This window comes from Telopea speciosissima, chromosome 3 (genome assembly GCF_018873765.1).
Source record: "Telopea speciosissima isolate NSW1024214 ecotype Mountain lineage chromosome 3, Tspe_v1, whole genome shotgun sequence".
In the NCBI taxonomy this organism is placed as follows: Eukaryota; Viridiplantae; Streptophyta; class Magnoliopsida; order Proteales; family Proteaceae; genus Telopea; species Telopea speciosissima.
In genome coordinates this window covers 4421401-4439725 of record NC_057918.1, presented here as the reverse complement: position 1 = coordinate 4439725, position 18325 = coordinate 4421401, and the positions used below count along the sequence as shown (strand labels likewise).

Sequence of the window (18325 nt, the reverse complement as noted above, 5' to 3'; positions counted from 1 at the left end):
GGTTGAAGGCATGCAGGTTAGCACGTATCAGTTAAAATAGACAACAAAACCAAACCTAAGTTCATTACCAGAAGAAAAAGAAGAAAAAAAAAAACCTAACCTAAGTTGGTTTTATGAAAAATTATATACTATTAAGAGCTGTTACCCAATTGAATATTTGTCATGAGAGGTTAGAGGTGTTTAAGTAGGATGAAGAGAGGATCTCTTAATCGATGGTATCTGACTCTTTGACTGGGCTGAGAAAGGACAGCTCAAACTTTGAACAATGGAGGGCAAGAGTTACTGGTGACATTCATTCTTCTAAGAGTCCAATTATAATGTCAAATCATCATGAAGAGATTCTATTTCAATGATGGGGGTTAGAAAATTCACTCCCGAGCATGGTTCTAAGTAGCAGCATTTTATTGGCATATTGGCTGATATATATTGATATCATCGGAGACCGATACTAATATTCATATTGATAAAAAGTGATTTATTTTTTAATTTAGACCTGATACGACATGATACATCCCAATCTACATTGTATCAATATCAATATCAGCCAATACCAATACAGACACTGATACCAATTACCAATTGAGTTTAATTGAAAAATCCAAATCAAACTAATTTCCTATCAAGCCGGTTTTAGTTTGGAGTATAGGACAACGGTTGAAAATTAGACCACAATAGACCGACACTCAATGGCAAGGGTGAAACCAGCTTCGGTTTCATCTTTTCTAAGCCTATCTGATTCCAAAATAATCTGAACAAAACCGGATCAAATCGACCGTTTGACGGCCCTACTACCCTGCGTATACTTTTTTTTTTGTCAATCATACCCCTACCTATACCTTGCTTCCTACTTGGCTAACCCACTTTCCGTTCAACAAAAGATTAATTAAAGGTTGTCTTGGTTTGACAAACGGATGAGATCTCTCACCTACACCCTTGGCGGTTGGTCAGCTACATAGGATGGATAGAGCATGACCCACGAGAGGATGAAACGGAACGGACATTCTTAATAACCATCGTTTGTTGAGTAAACGTGCTTAACTAACGCTAATTACATACCTTTAGAGTTTAATTAACCGCCATTGTAGTAGGGCAATTTTGGTATTACAACAAAAGATGTCTCCAAATAAGGAATTGAATTCAGACGGTCGTTGGAATATAGTTTTCTCGTTAGGTTAGTAGGTTAATTACAAAGGTCAACTTTTTGCGCGAAAAGTCCATAGTTCCCATTGAACTCATGAGTACCATGCTGTAGCACTGCGTGGCTTTGGGCGTTCCACTAATGTACGCCGCAAACCATTGTTTATTTAGCCACGTATCTTCTAGAAAAAAACCCCAAATCTGAGCCTTTTTTGTTGACAATTTCAACGGCAGTGATAAGCCCATGAGGTAATTCGTTGACTTTAATTCCAATCTTTCTGTAAGGGTGTCAATTTAAAATCCGATACCGAAAACCAAAAACCCAAAAAAACCGATTGGGTTGGATTTAGGTTTGAGGTTATGAAAGTTATTCGATTTTGATTCAATTTCAGTTTGTATGTATTGTATCCTAAACTGAACCGAAATCAAATTGAAAATTCAGATCCGAACCGGTTCACCGTTACGGTTTCTAACTACTGTATGTGTGCCGTGCTTCACGCGTCGTCATCAGGTATGTACGATTTAAGGTCAACGTGATCTTTCCAAGGTCTCAGGCAATACACAACACTCCACTAGTGATGAACTGATGACGTGGCATCATGGAAACCCTAAACATCGACGCCTCGACGGCGTGACTAGTGCGTACTTCGCACTGCAAGTTCGTTGGATAAGTTGGGAACTCTGTTTCATAGAATGCTATGAGGACAGCTGTGGTTCCAAGGTCTGAACCGTCGGACTTAAATGCCCTCAGTTTTAACATAATTTCCACGGATGGAAAGTTCCACGTGGCCGCAAGCGGCTTTCTCTGTAAGAATTCATTCAATAAGAGGTGAGGCAGAGACAGAGACACAGACAAGGACAGAGAACGGGGAGAAAGAGTAGGTGATGAACGAAACCAATTGAAATCCAGAATCCAATTCCTCCGCCTCTTCTTCGAACGTCGGATCTGCAACGGAAGAAAAGAGGTGATCCTCCCTTTTCCATTTCAATCTTATTGCTTCTTCAATACCTTTCGAAAAATTCTGGTTCTTCTATAGCTGCACTCTGTCTTTGATCGCTTCATTCTCGCTTTCTTCCTCTTGTGGTTCAATCATTTACATCGCTAGGTTCATGGTTTCTTTCGATCTCTGTTTAATTTGTTCCGAGTTCCTAATTAGTATTTGACTTTTGTACTCGCCAGTGATTTCTATAGTTTTGAATTACTGATTTGATTTTCATTGGAAAAAGGAAATCATCGAAAGGTTGAAGTGTTATCTGATGCTCTACTTACCAGTTCTTTTATTTTTCTACCCTCAATAACAGCATACAGATCAGGTGGTGTCATTAACCATACCAGCAGAGTTCTGAGATAGCTCTTCCCAATCAAACCTGTCCAAGAAGATGGAATCGAATGCGGCTTCATCAGAAGGGAGATCTAGTTTCAGAAGTGAGTCCTTCTCAGACACAAAAGACCTAGACTTTGTTTCAGAGACTGGCTGTCTCTCCATTGTTGTGCTTGGTGCCTCGGGTGACCTTGCCAAGAAGAAGACATTCCCAGCACTTTTTAATCTTTTCCGGCAGGTTTGTTGGAAATACTTTCTTTTTTTAAATCTTTGTTAATATAGCAATTGAATTATCACTTGTTTGGTTTTGGAAAATGGAATCATTGAATTAACCAAAGAATATTTGAATTATTTGCGGAAAATTAAGAGAAATGTTCCCATGCAACTGTGGTCAGAATCTGTGTGCGGATTAGCTCCCAATTTTCTAATTTATTAATAAGCCACTATATGTGGTTCATCATTTTTTTCTAAGCACAATAACTGCATTAGCCTGGTTGATAGCATCTCCCATATTCGATAGCTCAGACTCTCTAAGGCCCATCTTATGTTGCTATAAGCTAAACATGGTACACAATGATTTTGTAAAAGATTTTTTTTGGTTGGGGGGTTGGGATTGTCTTGGACATACCTTGGTGGTTTCAGTATCAAGCTAGACTTCGAAATTCATTTCTATTTGCTATTGTAGATTCCTATTGCTAAATGAAGAAAACAACATTAATTTTATCAGTTCTGTTCGACTGACACAGGGATTTCTTCAACCAAATGAAGTTCATATTTTTGGGTATGCGCGATCAAAGATATCAGATGCTGAGTTAAGAGACCGCCTACGTGGGTGAGATTTCTTTACTTAGTATAATTTATATAAAGATCAAAATATTGTAGAATGTTCCACTGCCAGACAGTTAAGTTATTTTTTATGGATCTCTGGTTTATAGTGTAAATTTCTTTGATAGAAACTTGATTCATGGCGTTTTAATCAACCAGCTCAGGCAACCTACAATGCATATTTATGTTTGCGAAAAGAAGAAATGAACATTCAATTACTGACTTCAAAAACATTGTGATGAGGAAGCTTTTAGTCATTCTTGCTTGTTCATTTAATATTGTCTGTCACTCCAAAAATTCAGTCACATACCTGTTCACTTCTAGTGTTGCTTTTATTTACGTCAAAGCCAATGAATATTAATTAACATGTAAACATTAACTGCAGGCATCTCGTCAAGGGGAAGGCAGCTTCCTCTGATCTCTCTGAAGACTTAACAAATTTTCTGGAATTGGTAAATATGGCCTTTCTCCCTATGTTATTCTTGTAGTATTTATCAATCATTTACTACCCACATAACTTTTCATTGCTTCTACTCTTACTTTTGGCAGATCAAATATGTTAGTGGTTCTTATGATTCTGAGGAAGGCTTTCGTCTTTTGGATAAAGAAATTTATGACCATGAAATCGCAAAAAACAGTCATGAAGGATCATCCCGGAGACTTTTTTATCTTGCGCTTCCTCCATCAGTATATCCACCTGTTTGCAAAATGATCAAGCAGTGTTGCATGAATAAATGTAAGTTTCCCGAGTGGACTCAGATCGTCAAACCCATTTTTCAACACATTTGATTAGCTTACTCTACTCATTCATCCTTTTAGACACACCCTATATTCACAGATATATCCTTGATCTGCTTTTAAAGAGAACACAGTTGTTTGCACAGGGGACAGCTAATGCATTGGAGAGACATTTTCAAAGTTTTAATATGATCAGAGAAACTTATTTGTTTCTCTCTTATTGACGTTAATGCATGATGTCTTCCTTTCAGTTAAGTTGCATATAGGTTATTCTCTTTGCTGTACTAAGACTAATCGACCAAACATCTGTGGAGGACCAGATTATTTCTGATGGCATTATATGACCCTGCATTATTGAGTTCAGTTTGTATGTATGGCAGATTGAGTCCCTGCACCCCCAGCAGAATCATTTTTTGGATGAGTACTGAGTAGAGAGTTGCAGGGAATCTCAAAATATCTTTTATGGATGCGATATTTTCCTTTTCAACTGATCTTGGTGGACTGAAATCTCAAATAGATCTCTATGATTTTTTCAGCTGATCTTGGTGGATGGACTCGAGTCATTGTTGAGAAGCCTTTTGGAAAGGATTTAGACTCTGCGGAGGACCTTAGTGGACAGCTTGGGGGGTTATTTGATGAACAACAACTCTACCGTATTGACCACTACTTGGGAAAGGAATTGGTGCAGAACTTGGTAATATGAACTGCAAAGTGTTCAGTTTTTGCTTATCCCTTTATCCTCCAAAAATTTTCTCTTCAACTCTGTGCTTATCAAGTCTCCTTTTGTCCCGTTTAATTTGCAGCTGGTACTTCGTTTTGCTAATCGCTTCTTTTTGCCTCTCTGGAACCGTGACAACATTGATAACATACAGGTGAGATTGAGCTTCAATAGTGGAATATTTCGGTCATTACTATATGCTAGCCATCCTCTAGAACAGTGATGTTAATATTTCTGACTAATATTGGCGTGGAACTTTTACCAGACTATGTTCTTTGATGAACCTTGCTAACTGTTATTGTTTGCGTATAATTCTTTCCTTCTATAGGCATGGTGTTATTGAGTAAATTTAGGGGAGAGATTATAGAGTAAACTGTCCATTATTAAATTGAGTTCCGTATTTTTTGCTTGTCTTCTTGCTGTATTATACAATATAGTGCAATTCTCATGGGAAATTTGTTACTTCATCAATTGCCATGGTTTTAATTGTCTACATGCTTGTTGTATGTTGGTCTTAAAGGAAATGTGTTTATTGAATAAGCTTTAGATATTTATGGCGTTTTCCATAATTTACAGGGTTGCTCCATTTTTTATCTTTGCTATTGAGACTATATAGCGTATGAGTCATTTTTTTGTCTAACCTAAGAATTATTTATTGTATGCTCAAAACTTGTTAAATGTTTCATTATTTATCTTTACTGTGTCAGATTGTCTTCAGGGAGGATTTTGGAACTGAAGGACGTGGTGGATACTTTGATGAATACGGGTATGTTCTCTTGATGCTTATGGCTATCTTGTACTTGTAGGATGTATAATGTGTAACTTGTTTACATTTGGAATCCGAATAATTATGTACTTTTTTCTTTTTCTCAGATAATTAGCGGTTTTCATTTTCTGCCTCTAGGTTGCTGTACTACTAGCTAGGTTTGGTTGTAACTCTTATATTGTATTGGATTAGGGAATTGCATATAGATGTTAATGAACCCTCTCCTAACATTTCAAAGCATATCTACGGCTGCATTTCTTTTTTTTTCTGCTTTTTTTTTGGTTAGTTTAAGAAATAACATTGGGGATGCTGTGATGTTATTGCAGAATCATCCGTGATATCATTCAAAATCATCTGTTGCAGGTAGTCTTCACACCTCTTTTTGCGAATCTATTTTTTGTTTTCGATGAGGCAGCAGCAACTGTTTAAACATTATGTTTATGCCAACTGTAGGTTCTCTGCTTGGTTGCCATGGAGAAACCTGTTTCTCTTAAACCTGAGCACGTCAGGGATGAGAAAGTGAAGGTCCTTATCTTAATCCACTCTCCCAATTCATTTTAGTTCTTTATCATCAAGAATACTTCACACCCTTCATATTTTTACTATAATTTTGATGTTATTACTTTAAAGCCTATGCCAGAAGAATTCATCGTCCGAAGATCTTCATTTTCAATATTTTTAAGATATTGCCTGTCCATGATGATCATGATGTGAAATTTCAGGTTCTTCAATCAGTCCTCCCTATAAAATCAGAAGATGTGGTCCTGGGACAATATGAAGGGTACAAGGATGATCCAACAGTTCCTGACAACTCTAATACCCCAACTTTTGCCACTGTCATTTTGCGTATTCACAATGAGAGATGGGAAGGTAAAAAAGTTTCTTACTATTCATGATTTTCTTTTATGCCATTATAAATTTCATTTCGAAATGTTTTTTGTTAATAATAAAACTAAATCTATCAACCAATTCAATGTTTTGTCTTTTGAATGTTGTATGTCCATATATTCATTTTAATTTCTTATTCATTTCCCAAAGATTTAACATTTTCCCCCTCATTTTCATTATTAATACCTGAAACTCCCCCCCCCCTTCTTTTTCAGGCGTTCCTTTTATAATGAAGGCAGGAAAAGCATTAAATTCAAGGAAGGCCGAAATTCGCGTTCAGTTTAAGGATGTTCCTGGTGATATCTTTAAATGTATGGAAGCATCACACATTTATTTGGTGAAATGAAGTCCAGAGACATTTTATAGGATTCTAAATTAAAATGATTCCAAACTGTAGGAATGTTAGCTGATATACTAGGTTAATCATATTTTAGAAACACTATCATGCATTAAACCACGGGGAATTTGTGTAACGTATAGCTAAATTCACTCTTGTGATTTTTTTTCCTCACATCAAATTACACCCTGTAGTAGTTAACCAGAAGAAAAAAATTATATTTTTCTAGTAGTACAGATACAATAGTTCAAGATCACCTATGCATGTCTACTCTTTAAATGCATGATATTAGATGCAATAATTCTTGACCTACCTCCCAAATCCATCATTTTTTTTTTGGGTGCGTGTGTGCGTGTGTGGGGGGGGGGGGTGTTGGCTGAAAACCTAATTTAGGTTCAGGTTGAGCTTGAGATGTGCAATTCACGACAACATGAACTGGTTCATTATGTACTTGACTTTGTCTGGTTAAGGTTATTTCAGTCACTCAGTTTTAATCCAGGTTGGCAATTATATGCGATTACCCAAGCCATTGCTACTCCTGATATAGATCATCTGTGTAGCTTTTGAATCATGTATACCAAGGCCGATCTCCTCTTGGATGAGTTGGCAACAAAGCTGCCTCATCCCAGAACAGACTCAAGTTTGAGTTGCTAGGGCTGGCATGCCACTCTGGGTGGAACCCCCAAATTATAGTACCCAAAATAAAGAATCATGTATATCTCCGATGTTTTGTACTTAAAGTAGGGACTCAATGTTCAAGGTTCCATCAACTTGTAGCTCATCATCTCTTAAACTAGGAAAATCATTTATTTATTATTATTTTTCTGGTTAAATGGCAATTCTAAGACCGAAATAATAGCTTGTTATTGATTTGATACAATCCGATGTGGTTGTTCCATAGATTTTCACTTCAAACTACAGTAATTCAATGAACTTTGCCTTCTGTTCCATGAAAAAGGTCTCATGATACAGAGTTTTGTTTTGCCTAGGTAAAAAACAAGGGAGAAATGAATTCGTAATACGGCTGCAACCATCAGAAGCCATGTACATGAAGTTTACAGTGAGTATTTGATTATTATCATTTGACTGCAGGAGATACTGTTATACTGTTTATGGTTTTGTCTAAAGCTTTCCAAATTAAGTATGAAAGGTCAACATAGTATACTTGAGAAGCATAGCATGTTTATTCTCCTTTTTTGCGTGCTTAAAGGTTGAGTTATGATCATTTAATAGTGATAAATGTGAGGGGGTTAACATGTTCCACATATTTGGGAAATTGAAATGAATTGAAGATTTTGGTTCCAAACGGGCCTGATCTATTTAGTTAATTGTTGTAGCTTATTAACATCAGCTGAATTGTTGTTCATCTCAGAACACAGCAATTTTGTACAATTGCTATTTTTTGGTGATCCATCAAAGTGCTCCAAGTTTGGGGAACATTATTAATTGAATTAAAGAGTTTGAGATTTAATATATTTTTATCTATGCACATTATAGCAACTACCTTAAAATGTTATTTCAGTATGGTACAACTATAACTCTATAAGCTTATTACTTTATTGGTAACTTTATTCCCTAGCAAAGATGCTTTGGAAACAATTGCGTGTAAAATGAAATCACCTTGTAATTCATAATGCGTCCTACAAAAACCAAATCTGTTCTAACTCGTTCCTAAGATATCTTTGATACTTTTGAAATTATGGTGAAGTTTTGAGATTTTTCTCAAGAAAAAGGTAGAACTTTGGAATATCTTGTGAGGAGTTTCCCTTTTTAAGTTTTCATACCTTCAAATAAATGTTTCTCTAAGTTTTCTACTTGAGAAAAATAAAAAGGTCTTGGAAGATGTCTTAAGATTTTTCTTGAGAACTTATTGTATACAATTTAATATATTTGAAATGCAAGTTTTTTTTATATAATTTAGGCATGTTCCTCATTCTTTAGGGTTCGCTTCAATCAGGGTGTATTTTGTTAATCAATGTCAGGGAATTGTCACTAGTGGTCTTCTACATACCCATTACATAACATCTCTCATCTTTTTTCTCACAGGTCAAGAAACCTGGACTGGAAATGTCAACAATACAGAGTGAACTAGACTTGTCCTATGGACAACGTTATCAAGGGGTTACAATTCCTGAGGCTTATGAGCGCCTTATTCTTGATACGTATGGCTCCCACTTCCCATGTCCCTCTTTTCTTTCTGAAGTTCCTACATACAATCTATAGACTGTATCATAATTAAGCTTGACTGCTGCGTCTATGCTCCCTATTGAATGTGTAGTCCAACTTTGGTCGAGTAATTGTACAGGAAAAGGAATATTTAAGATTGAAATCATTCCAACAAGGAATAAATAGTTAACTAGACTGAGTTCCTTTTGCAGAATACGGGGGGATCAGCAGCATTTTGTCCGAAGGGATGAGTTGAAGGTAAATGCATTTTATACCCGGATTAGTTATCAATCCACAAGGTAGGTTTGCTTGCAAGTTGACAATTTGATGTTATGATCACCAGGTTGCGTGGGAGATTTTCACTCCATTGCTGCACAGTATTGACGAAGGGGGGATGGAGCCAATTCCATACAAACCAGGCAGCCGAGGTCCTGTAGAGGCAGATGAGCTTCTAGCAAAGGCTGGCTACGTGCAAACACACGGTTATATTTGGGTCCCACCCACATTGAATTAATTTATTTTTGGGTGGTTCAGATGAATAATCTCTTATCCTCAGTTGCTTAAGTTGGATTGAGGGAGGGCACAACTTTAGAACACCTGTATGGGTAGTAATGCAGCAAATAAGCCCACCCTCTCTGGCAAATAATCTTCTCCACTGCTTTGCATGCCATTTCAAATCAATTGGTATACGATATTAAGCGTGATGTATACGGTTGTTCATCCGGAAGAAATATTTTTATGGTGTTTATATGTAAGAGAAGTACTGTGTGATGCAATGACATTTTGTATTTTGAGGAATTGCAAATGAGTTTTATTTTCATACAAGTTTTGATCTCTACTATCTGATCTCAATTGATTGCTTAATTGTGTTGCTTCAGCCACCAAAGTACTTTTACCTTTTGGGTCACACACACACACACACATATAGACCAGTTTTTCGAAAGCAGTGTGCTTGAAACCGGTCAAACTGGACTTGTTGAATTGGTTGACTCATCATCCTGTCCCCAAGCTGTTGTGTGGTCTTGCTGTTGAGTCAATTGTTTTGTATTCCTGTTGAACTCATTTACTGTCACCCAATGCCAAAACGTTATGTAAAGTTTCAATATTTATCGCTTAACAATTCATGGGTTAGTGGGTTAAAGGAAAGATAAATTATATTCGGGTCCTGTGAAGTGTAGAGCTTCACAATTTGTCGTTTAGACAGTTCCTGACTTATCCATGTGACACAGGATCCCACATTTATCTCGGTGGTTAAATTTAGCCCAAAATAAAAAAATAAAAAAAAATTAAATCAAAAAAGAGAGAATGTGTAAGAAAACATACACTACCAGTCGTATGCATATCATTTTTCTTATTGTTAAGGGTGTCAATCAGGACAGTTCCAAGTTTTAGGGATGGATTCATACCGGTACTAGTACCAAAGGTATCAATCCTAGAACCGTCCTATTTAGTTGACCAAACTTGGTCTCAATTATTAATAGGATGGGATGGTACCAGTTTCTAAATGGTAGGATGGGATGGTATGAGTTTCTAAATGGTTCTAGGGACCATTGGAAAAGGGTGTAGATCTTTAATGGTTCTTAATGAGATGGTTCCATTATTATTGTCATGGATCTTGTTACTATCATGAGATCTAAAGTGTCCTTTTTAAAAAAAAAACAGTTTAGAATACGAAACTATAATGAATTTCATGGATGTATTCCTTCAAACTCTCTAAGATCACATGTAAGTTTCTTATCAAAATGATAATTAAGAACTAATGATTATTAAAATGATAATTAAGAATTAATGATTATTAAAATAATAATTAAGAATTAATGATGACCAAATAAACCAATCCACAAATGGTTTTAGTGCCACACAAATTTATGAAAGCAAAAATAAAGATCCATCAGATGAAACCTCCATAAGAGAAAATGTCACCCAAAAAAATCAAATTACAATCGTAAAACTTGAACATAAGAATAAAAAATATACCCTTTGAATGGTATTGATAGTTCTGGCTCCATCCAATGCCTAACCGGTATTTCGGTACTGGCATCGTTGGGAATCCTATCGTAGAACCATTCCAACCCATTTATTATTTGATATCAAAATTAGATCTCAATTATGACACTCTGTAGTGGCGGGAACCTCATGCCTTGGGTACACCTTTTTTTGGGACTTTTATGCCCTGAGGTTCGTTGACTAGTATGGTTGTGCAGTTCCTCTCATAGGGGGGGGGGGGCTGAAATGACCATTCCACCCCTTGATCGAACACACTGCCTAGGTAGGATCCACTCCCCTTTTATTAGAGGCACTAGGGAATCGTACCGGGCAAGGGAACCACAGGTGATAAAAATTCCTCCTTTTTGTACCAAAATGAGATCTCAATGCTATCTCGTTTATTAATGGGACGGTCTGACACTAGGTTTTTGAATTTTTATCACCTCCAATGCGCTGCCCGCTCCAATTCCTCACATAGGAACAGAAATGACCACCCTACCCCACCTTGGGTAGTGTGTTCGGACAGGGGGTAGGGTGGTCATTTCCGGTCCTATGTGAGGAATTGGAGGAAATTGGAGCGGGTAACGAATTGAAGGTGATAACGATGACGAGTTTGAGACGATTGAGCTTCATCTGAGAAGACTTTTTGGCTGTTACAAGCCTTACTGGAAGGTTTAAGTTTTGTAAATTTTAACTTTCTGTGGTCGATAATGATGGTTTTAAACTTTCTTTAATGTTAGTAATACATGTTTCTTCATTTAAACACATGGTAACTTGTGGCCATTTTAAGTTATACCTTATTAGTCTTTCTTCATTCTCTAATGGAATCTGATTTCCCACATTTTTCAACTAAACATTCATTAAAGTTGGTCTACATTCAAATCCAATATGCTACCTACCACCTAGTTGGGTTTTCCCCTCCTCCAAGATATCTCAAATGTATTCTTTATAAACGAATATTCCATACAAGTGGAATACAATAAACAAATGGTAAAAAGGATGACTTATAGGTAGGGCAACTGAAGAAAGCCTTGCAGTGGTAGGTTTTGCAAAGGAAGATGATGCTCTATATACCATTCAGTATTTCGAATCTCCACCACACATTCCTCTCTTTTTTCTTTATTTGATGTTTAAAATTAGGGATACTGTTCTCTGTGCCGCAGCGTAGGCTGCGCCCAGGGACATGGGGTGGATGCAATGACCACCCTATTCCTCTTAGTGGCAGGCCCATGTGCCTGGCACAGCCTGCACTGTGGCATAGAGAACATTCTCTTTTAAAGTTAAACCTAAGTCATGTATAGCTTGAATAATCTTTTGGGGGAGGGTTCTTTATGTGCCATTGTGGGGGAGGATCTCCCATACCACACCAATGGTGATGTAAGAAACAACATCATTCATATGGGGCCCATATGGTCAAAAGAGGAGAGAGAAAATAATAAATTAAACTGATGCAAGAGGTTGCAATTTTTCCCTAATTCTTTTATATTCATTCACGGTAGGGGTGATTTTTTATTTTTTATTATTATTATTTTTTTTGAGTGTGGCAAAATCGAACCAAAACCATTTACTGAAATCAAACCAAACGGTTTACATCGAAACCATAAAACCGTTTAATAAATGGTTCAATTTTGGGTTAAAAAATGAGCCCGTTTAATTAGATGGTCCGGTTTTAAATTGTTAGAACTAATTAAAACTGGTTAAATTTTGATTTATATATTATCTTCCTGAATCTTCAACATCTCCACGTCCCCATCACCACATGAGTGTATGGCCACCTGAACAAAAATTAAATAAAAATGAATTGGACTCTACTAATGAGTGTTTTATTAACAATTTTTATAGTAAAAATAGATACTTCATGTATATCAAGTGTTATCAAGTGGTTGATAAAAAACAAGCATTTTTCTTCTGTTAAGTACATTTCTTATGAGTAGTGGATACATAAAAACATACATTGTTAGCATGATATTTGTTTATAACAACTTATTGTCCTAAGCTCTTCATCATTCATCACACTATTTTTTCAGTTTCCTCTCTCAACCTTGATGTATTGTAAGAATAAGAGAAAATAAGCTTAATGATGAAACTTAAAATGACAAAATTGAGGAAAAATTATTGTGGTAGATTTTTTTTTTTTCTTCTTTCATTCTAATTTTCTGTCATTCTTTCTATAATTTATTCTTGTATGGAATTCATGGGTTGCAAAAGTGTTTGTTTGCAATAATTTACCTAGGTAGCATTATGTTTTTTCCATTTGCTTTGATTTTCCTGTTTTCATTTCTGTCTTCCTTCTGACCTTATGTATGTCTGTACAGGGTAACCATGCAAATCTTTATACTATACTCGCTGGTCGTCTTGGATATGCCCTCTGGCAGGGAAATCTGGTCCATATCAGGGAATTTGCCATTAATCCTTCACAGATAACTGATCTAGTGCCTAAAACACTGGATCTTCAAGTCAATTTGGTCCGTCTTTAAAGAGACAACCGACTGGTTCGATCACGTAATGATTTATTTGGACATTGGAACTTGGCAACTAGTCGTCTTCTTGCGGAAAACAATTCAACAAATTTCATATGAAGATCAGGTCTTCAATGCAATCTATCATAGAAAGTTTACTACCGGACCAACTATCTAGACTTAAATGAGCAGAGGAGGGATGGTATGGAAGCAAAGGGTAGGGTAGGGGAAATAGGGGGTTAATTGGCGTGGGCATGGTGCCATGGAGCATGGTGGGTGGTGACATGGCAGAGTGACTAGGGTAGGGTTACTGGGAAGGGAAGGGAAGCAGGGACTAAAGCCACCAAACACAAGCAAATTTTTTTTCTGCAATCCTGGGCCATTCTCCATGTGAGTTGCAGTCTCAAGATTTTGTCTGTGATTCAGAGGCTGAGACACAAAAGTGGTAGCAGAGAGAGAATGCAGAGGGGTCGGTGGAGGGGAATAATTTAATTCACTTCTCCTTTTTCACAAATACCTCATCGGCTTAGTATTTTCAAATATACCGTAATCCGTCCTATTTTAAGATTCTAATATTGTATATGTTCATTCAACAGAAATTGAAAACTATGTTATGTTGTAATTAGCAAGAGTACGGTAGCTGTGATTGCAGGCAATATTGTCAATTTGCAAATGAAGAATCCGAGCTAGTGGCAAATGGGTAAGTGTGATTATGGGCAAGTATGCAAATTTGCTCACAGCGAGACTGAAATTCGACCTCGACCATCAGGCTTGGGGGTCTTCGATGTATCTTGTATTAAATGTAGTTCTATTATCATAACTTGTAACTTTACTTCGAAAAAAACAAACCCCTTACATATACTACAGAACGTGAGTACATCACTTTCACTTACTTTAATGTTAGTAATACATGTTTTTTCATTTAACCACACATGGTAACTTGTTATCTTTATAAGTTGGATGTATTAAAAATATGATATCTTCTTTTAATTACCTTTTGTTTTATTATAAAAAATTATTAAGATTGGAATATATCAGGTTTTTAAAAACAATTTGAAAGTGTTTGTATTCATTTTTTTAATATAAATATAAAATGACATTATTATCCTCATTAAAAAACCTATATATCATATTAAAAGGATAAAAAAAAAAAAAAAAATTATAAATTATTAGGTCCTTTAAGGGATGTCAATAAGAAAATCCATTTTCAGTTTTACTTTAATCCTTCTTCGTTCTCTAATAGAATCCGATTTCTCACATTTCAACTCTACATTCTCTAGAGTTGGTCTACATTCAAATCCAATATGCTACCTGCTACCTACTACCTAGTTGGGTTTTCCCCTCCTCCAAGATATCCCAAATGTAATATGTATAGAAGAATAGTCGATGAAAGTGGAACAAATAAACAAATGGTAAAAGGAATGGCTCGTAGGTAGGGCAATAGCAGAAAGTGTTGGAAGTTGGAGGAAAATTATCTCTTCCAGTTTCCTGTCCGGCCCAATTTCTCAGTTTCTCTAATAGGGGGTGGTGGACCTTACCTAGGAAGAGTGTTTGGGTAGGGGTAGGGTGGTCATTCTAGCCACCCTGCTAGAGGAGGACCTGGGAACTGACCGGCAGGGAACTAAAATGATAAAGATCCAAAGTTGGAAGGATAGGTTTTCAAAGGAAGATGATCCCACTCGCCTCCAATTCAATATTTTTGAATCTCCACCACACGCTCCTTTCTTCTCATTGTTTCGAAAATTAGAATTGGATCAGAGTTGGTTGTGACTGATTCCGATTTTTGACAGTTTTTATTCAACCAATTCTATGATTTTTCTCATGGAATCGTTGGATTTTCATTTTTGAGAGACATACTTTAGGGTTCTAAAGTCGAATTTGATTGGAATCGGCATTGGCACCAACTAATTTTGATCACTAATTCCAATTTTCATAAGCCTATCCTCTTCCTCTTTACTAGATCATAATTAATAACCTTCTTTCCTTATTTTAAATCATCAAGGCTTTGTTTGATTACAAGGGAAATGGAAAATGACAAACGAAGGAAAGTAAAAAAAAAAATTTGCATTTCCTACAAAATATATTTAACTTCACAAGAAAATATTTGTATTTCTTTTAAAATCAAACACCAATAATAACTTTTCTAGTAAAATACTAAAATATATTTAAATTTTCCCTTCCCCTCAATGTAGGGGGTGTTTACACAAAAAAAAAAATATATATAAAATATATTCCACCTCTTTATAAAATATAAAATGTATTTCTCTTACAACCAAACAGAGCCATAAGTTTCTCACTTCTCACCCTCATTTTCCTTCCCGAAGAAATATTTTAAGAAGTGTGTGTGTGTTTGAGAAGCAAGTAAATAAAAGAAAACAAAAACATAATAAGATAAAGGATAAAGAAAAATGTTCACTGTTGGGGTGGCGTACCCTCCTAGCGCCCCTGTGTTTGTATATTTTCTCTAAGGTAGTGATTTGATTGATTCCATTTTAAAAGAATTTATATGAGAAAAGGTTCCCTGAGTCTTTGATAGCCATCCAAAAAAGCTAATTATCACAAATGTAAATAATAAAATGATTATAAAAAGATGAATTAGAATCTAATAATGAGTGTTTAATAACAAATTTTTAGTTAAAAATAGATACTTCATGTATAACAAATGGTTAATAAAAAGACATACATTTTTCTTCCGGTAAATGCAGTTGTCATGAGCAGTGTATACATAAAAGCATACACTATTAAGCATGATATTTGTATATAACAACTTATTGTCTTAAACTATTCATCATTCATCACACTATTTTTTTTGGTTTCTCTATCTCAACTTGATGTATTGTAAGAATAAGAAAAAAATAAGCATAATGATGAAACTTAAAATGAGACATCAGAGTAAATCAAAATGAAAAATTATTGTTTGCAGCCTTTTCTTAAGGCCCTCTCCCTATAATGACCTCTCTCTTGCTTCCTTAAGCAGCGAAAAAAATGTAGTAAGTTTCTCTGAACTCGACTCTCCTATTTCTTTTGAAATCCACATATAATTTCTTTGGTTGCAACCTGAATACTAAGGAAATCATCCGGAATCAGTCCGATCAAAACATTAAGTACCTTCATTTAACCGTTATATTTTACAATTCTAATACTATATGTGTTCAACCTACAGAAATTGAAGGCAAAAAATATGCCCCGGGGTACATGTGACTACAGCGAAAACTATAAATTTGCACATGGCGAATCTGAGCTGCATGCAAGCCCTTTACAAGACCCGAATTTGCAAGCAGTGGCAAATGGATGTGTGATTATGGTGGTGCATGCAAATTTGCACACGACGACCATGAGCTTCAACCATCGGGGTCGGGGTCTTAGATATATCTTTTTTCTTTCCAAAATTAGTAGAATCTTCTATTCTATAAATGTAATATTTTTATGAATCAACTGTTACTTATCAGAGGTACGTAACGTGGATTTTGATTCGTGATTTCGATTTTTGAAACTGTGGATTTTCTCGGGGTTTTAAATCTTGGAATCGTTAATAATTGCGCAATAATGAATCGCTGATTACCGATTCAAATTGATCGGAATCGATCAGAAGTGGCCGGAAAATTGATAGAAATCGGTGTTAATAGTCCAGATCCATCAGTGCCAAATTCTAATACAAGTTGGTCAATTCAATTCCAAAATTTCAAACCATGTCCGTTTCTAATAAATTTTTGGCCGGAATCTGAATCCAAATCAAAGTAAAAATCGAAATCCGAAAGCCGATTCCGGGCGTTGAAGGTTAAAGTACCAAGTGATGTCAATTTGTGTGGGCTGCACGCATAGATGTCTTGTATCAGGATAAAAAATTTCAATGGGTCCCACCTAAGCAAAGCAATGACGTCGATGCACAGTTTTTCGTCCAAATCAAAGATCCAACGGCTAAAAAACATTATTCAAGCTTGAAAAGGAAAGATGAGAAGAGAGATTAGGGCAAGAAGAGAAGAGGGTTTTAGCGGGAGAAAAACCAAAATTTATAAAAGAGAATTGGGTATCGATAACACACACTCTCGCGCGCGCGCCACATCTCAATTCTCAAGCAAAGAACGACGAGTACTTCTTTCCCTCTCAACTCCACACGTGTCCTTCTCCTTAACCCCTCCCTCGCTCTTCTAATTTTTGGCAATTTCCGTTTTTCTCTCTCTGGCTTCTATCTTATTCGTATTTCTCTTTTTCTGGTTTTTCCATCTCCGTTCTCTCCCTCGCTTCACTCTCTCTCTGTCTCGTCTTCTTTCTCGTCTTCTTTCTCCTATTGTATTCTTATTTCTTGCTTTGTCTTTGTTAGCTTCTGCAATAGACAAGAAGATTTGTGTTGATTGTTATTTGTTTGGATTCGATCGATTGCTTTTAAGATTTCCTTCTCTGAATCGGACAAGTGTGAACTTCGGAGCGCGTGAATTTCGCGCTTACTCTTTTCACCTCTTCTTATCTGTCAATTCTTTGCTTGCTGTGTTCCATTCGTGCGGCTAGGGTTTTGGTGTTCTTCGTCGTCAATATTAGTGCCAATTGATTTCGATTATCGATTGTTTCTCGCGGCGTTTAAAAAAAAAATAAAATTTGCCAGGTTTCTCTTTTATTTTTCTTACTTCTGTTATTTCCTTTTTATCTCTTTACCAATCTATTTTTGGGTTGGATTAGTTGGAAGTTAGAACCCTAGTCCTTATCAGGTTGGAACTTACAAGCTATTTTATTGAAATAAAAATCAGTAAATTGCTTCTTTTCTATTTAATGGTTAAAAAATAATTCTCATTTTCTTTCCTTCCTGTTCTTCGATTGTAGCTGCTATTGTGTCCTCGAAACAAGAAGCTCAGTGAATTTTTTGGTGCTTTATTTTTGTTTGCCATCCAAAATCGAGAGTTTTCTTGTCGGATCATCTAGTCTAGGGTTCATTATTCAGATTTCGTCCTTCCTCAATTTCGTTGTTCCCCTTTATCCTCTTTCATCTTC

The 18325-nt window shown here is 36.1% G+C and overlaps 1 protein-coding gene across 2 annotated transcripts; it reads left to right on the top strand.

Moving 5' to 3' along the window:
- Positions 1–1955: 1955 nt before the first annotated feature.
- LOC122654463 (glucose-6-phosphate 1-dehydrogenase, cytoplasmic isoform-like) lies at positions 1956–9717 on the top strand. 2 transcript variants are annotated; one of them, XM_043848558.1, is made up of 16 exons: positions 1956–2088; positions 2445–2697; positions 3206–3291; positions 3670–3736; positions 3834–4020; positions 4559–4716; positions 4826–4894; positions 5448–5506; positions 5833–5869; positions 5960–6031; positions 6229–6376; positions 6610–6705; positions 7721–7791; positions 8778–8893; positions 9110–9155; positions 9241–9717. In XM_043848558.1, the coding sequence occupies exons 2-16, from the start codon at positions 2518–2520 to the stop codon at positions 9409–9411; spliced, it is 1563 nt and encodes a 520-aa protein (XP_043704493.1). In that variant the 5' UTR covers positions 1956–2088; positions 2445–2517; the 3' UTR covers positions 9412–9717. The 2 variants fall into 2 exon arrangements, with proteins under 2 accessions (XP_043704493.1, XP_043704494.1); XM_043848559.1 differs by having other exon boundaries at positions 1978–2102; positions 2447–2697.
- The last annotated feature ends 8608 nt before the right edge of the window (positions 9718–18325 follow it).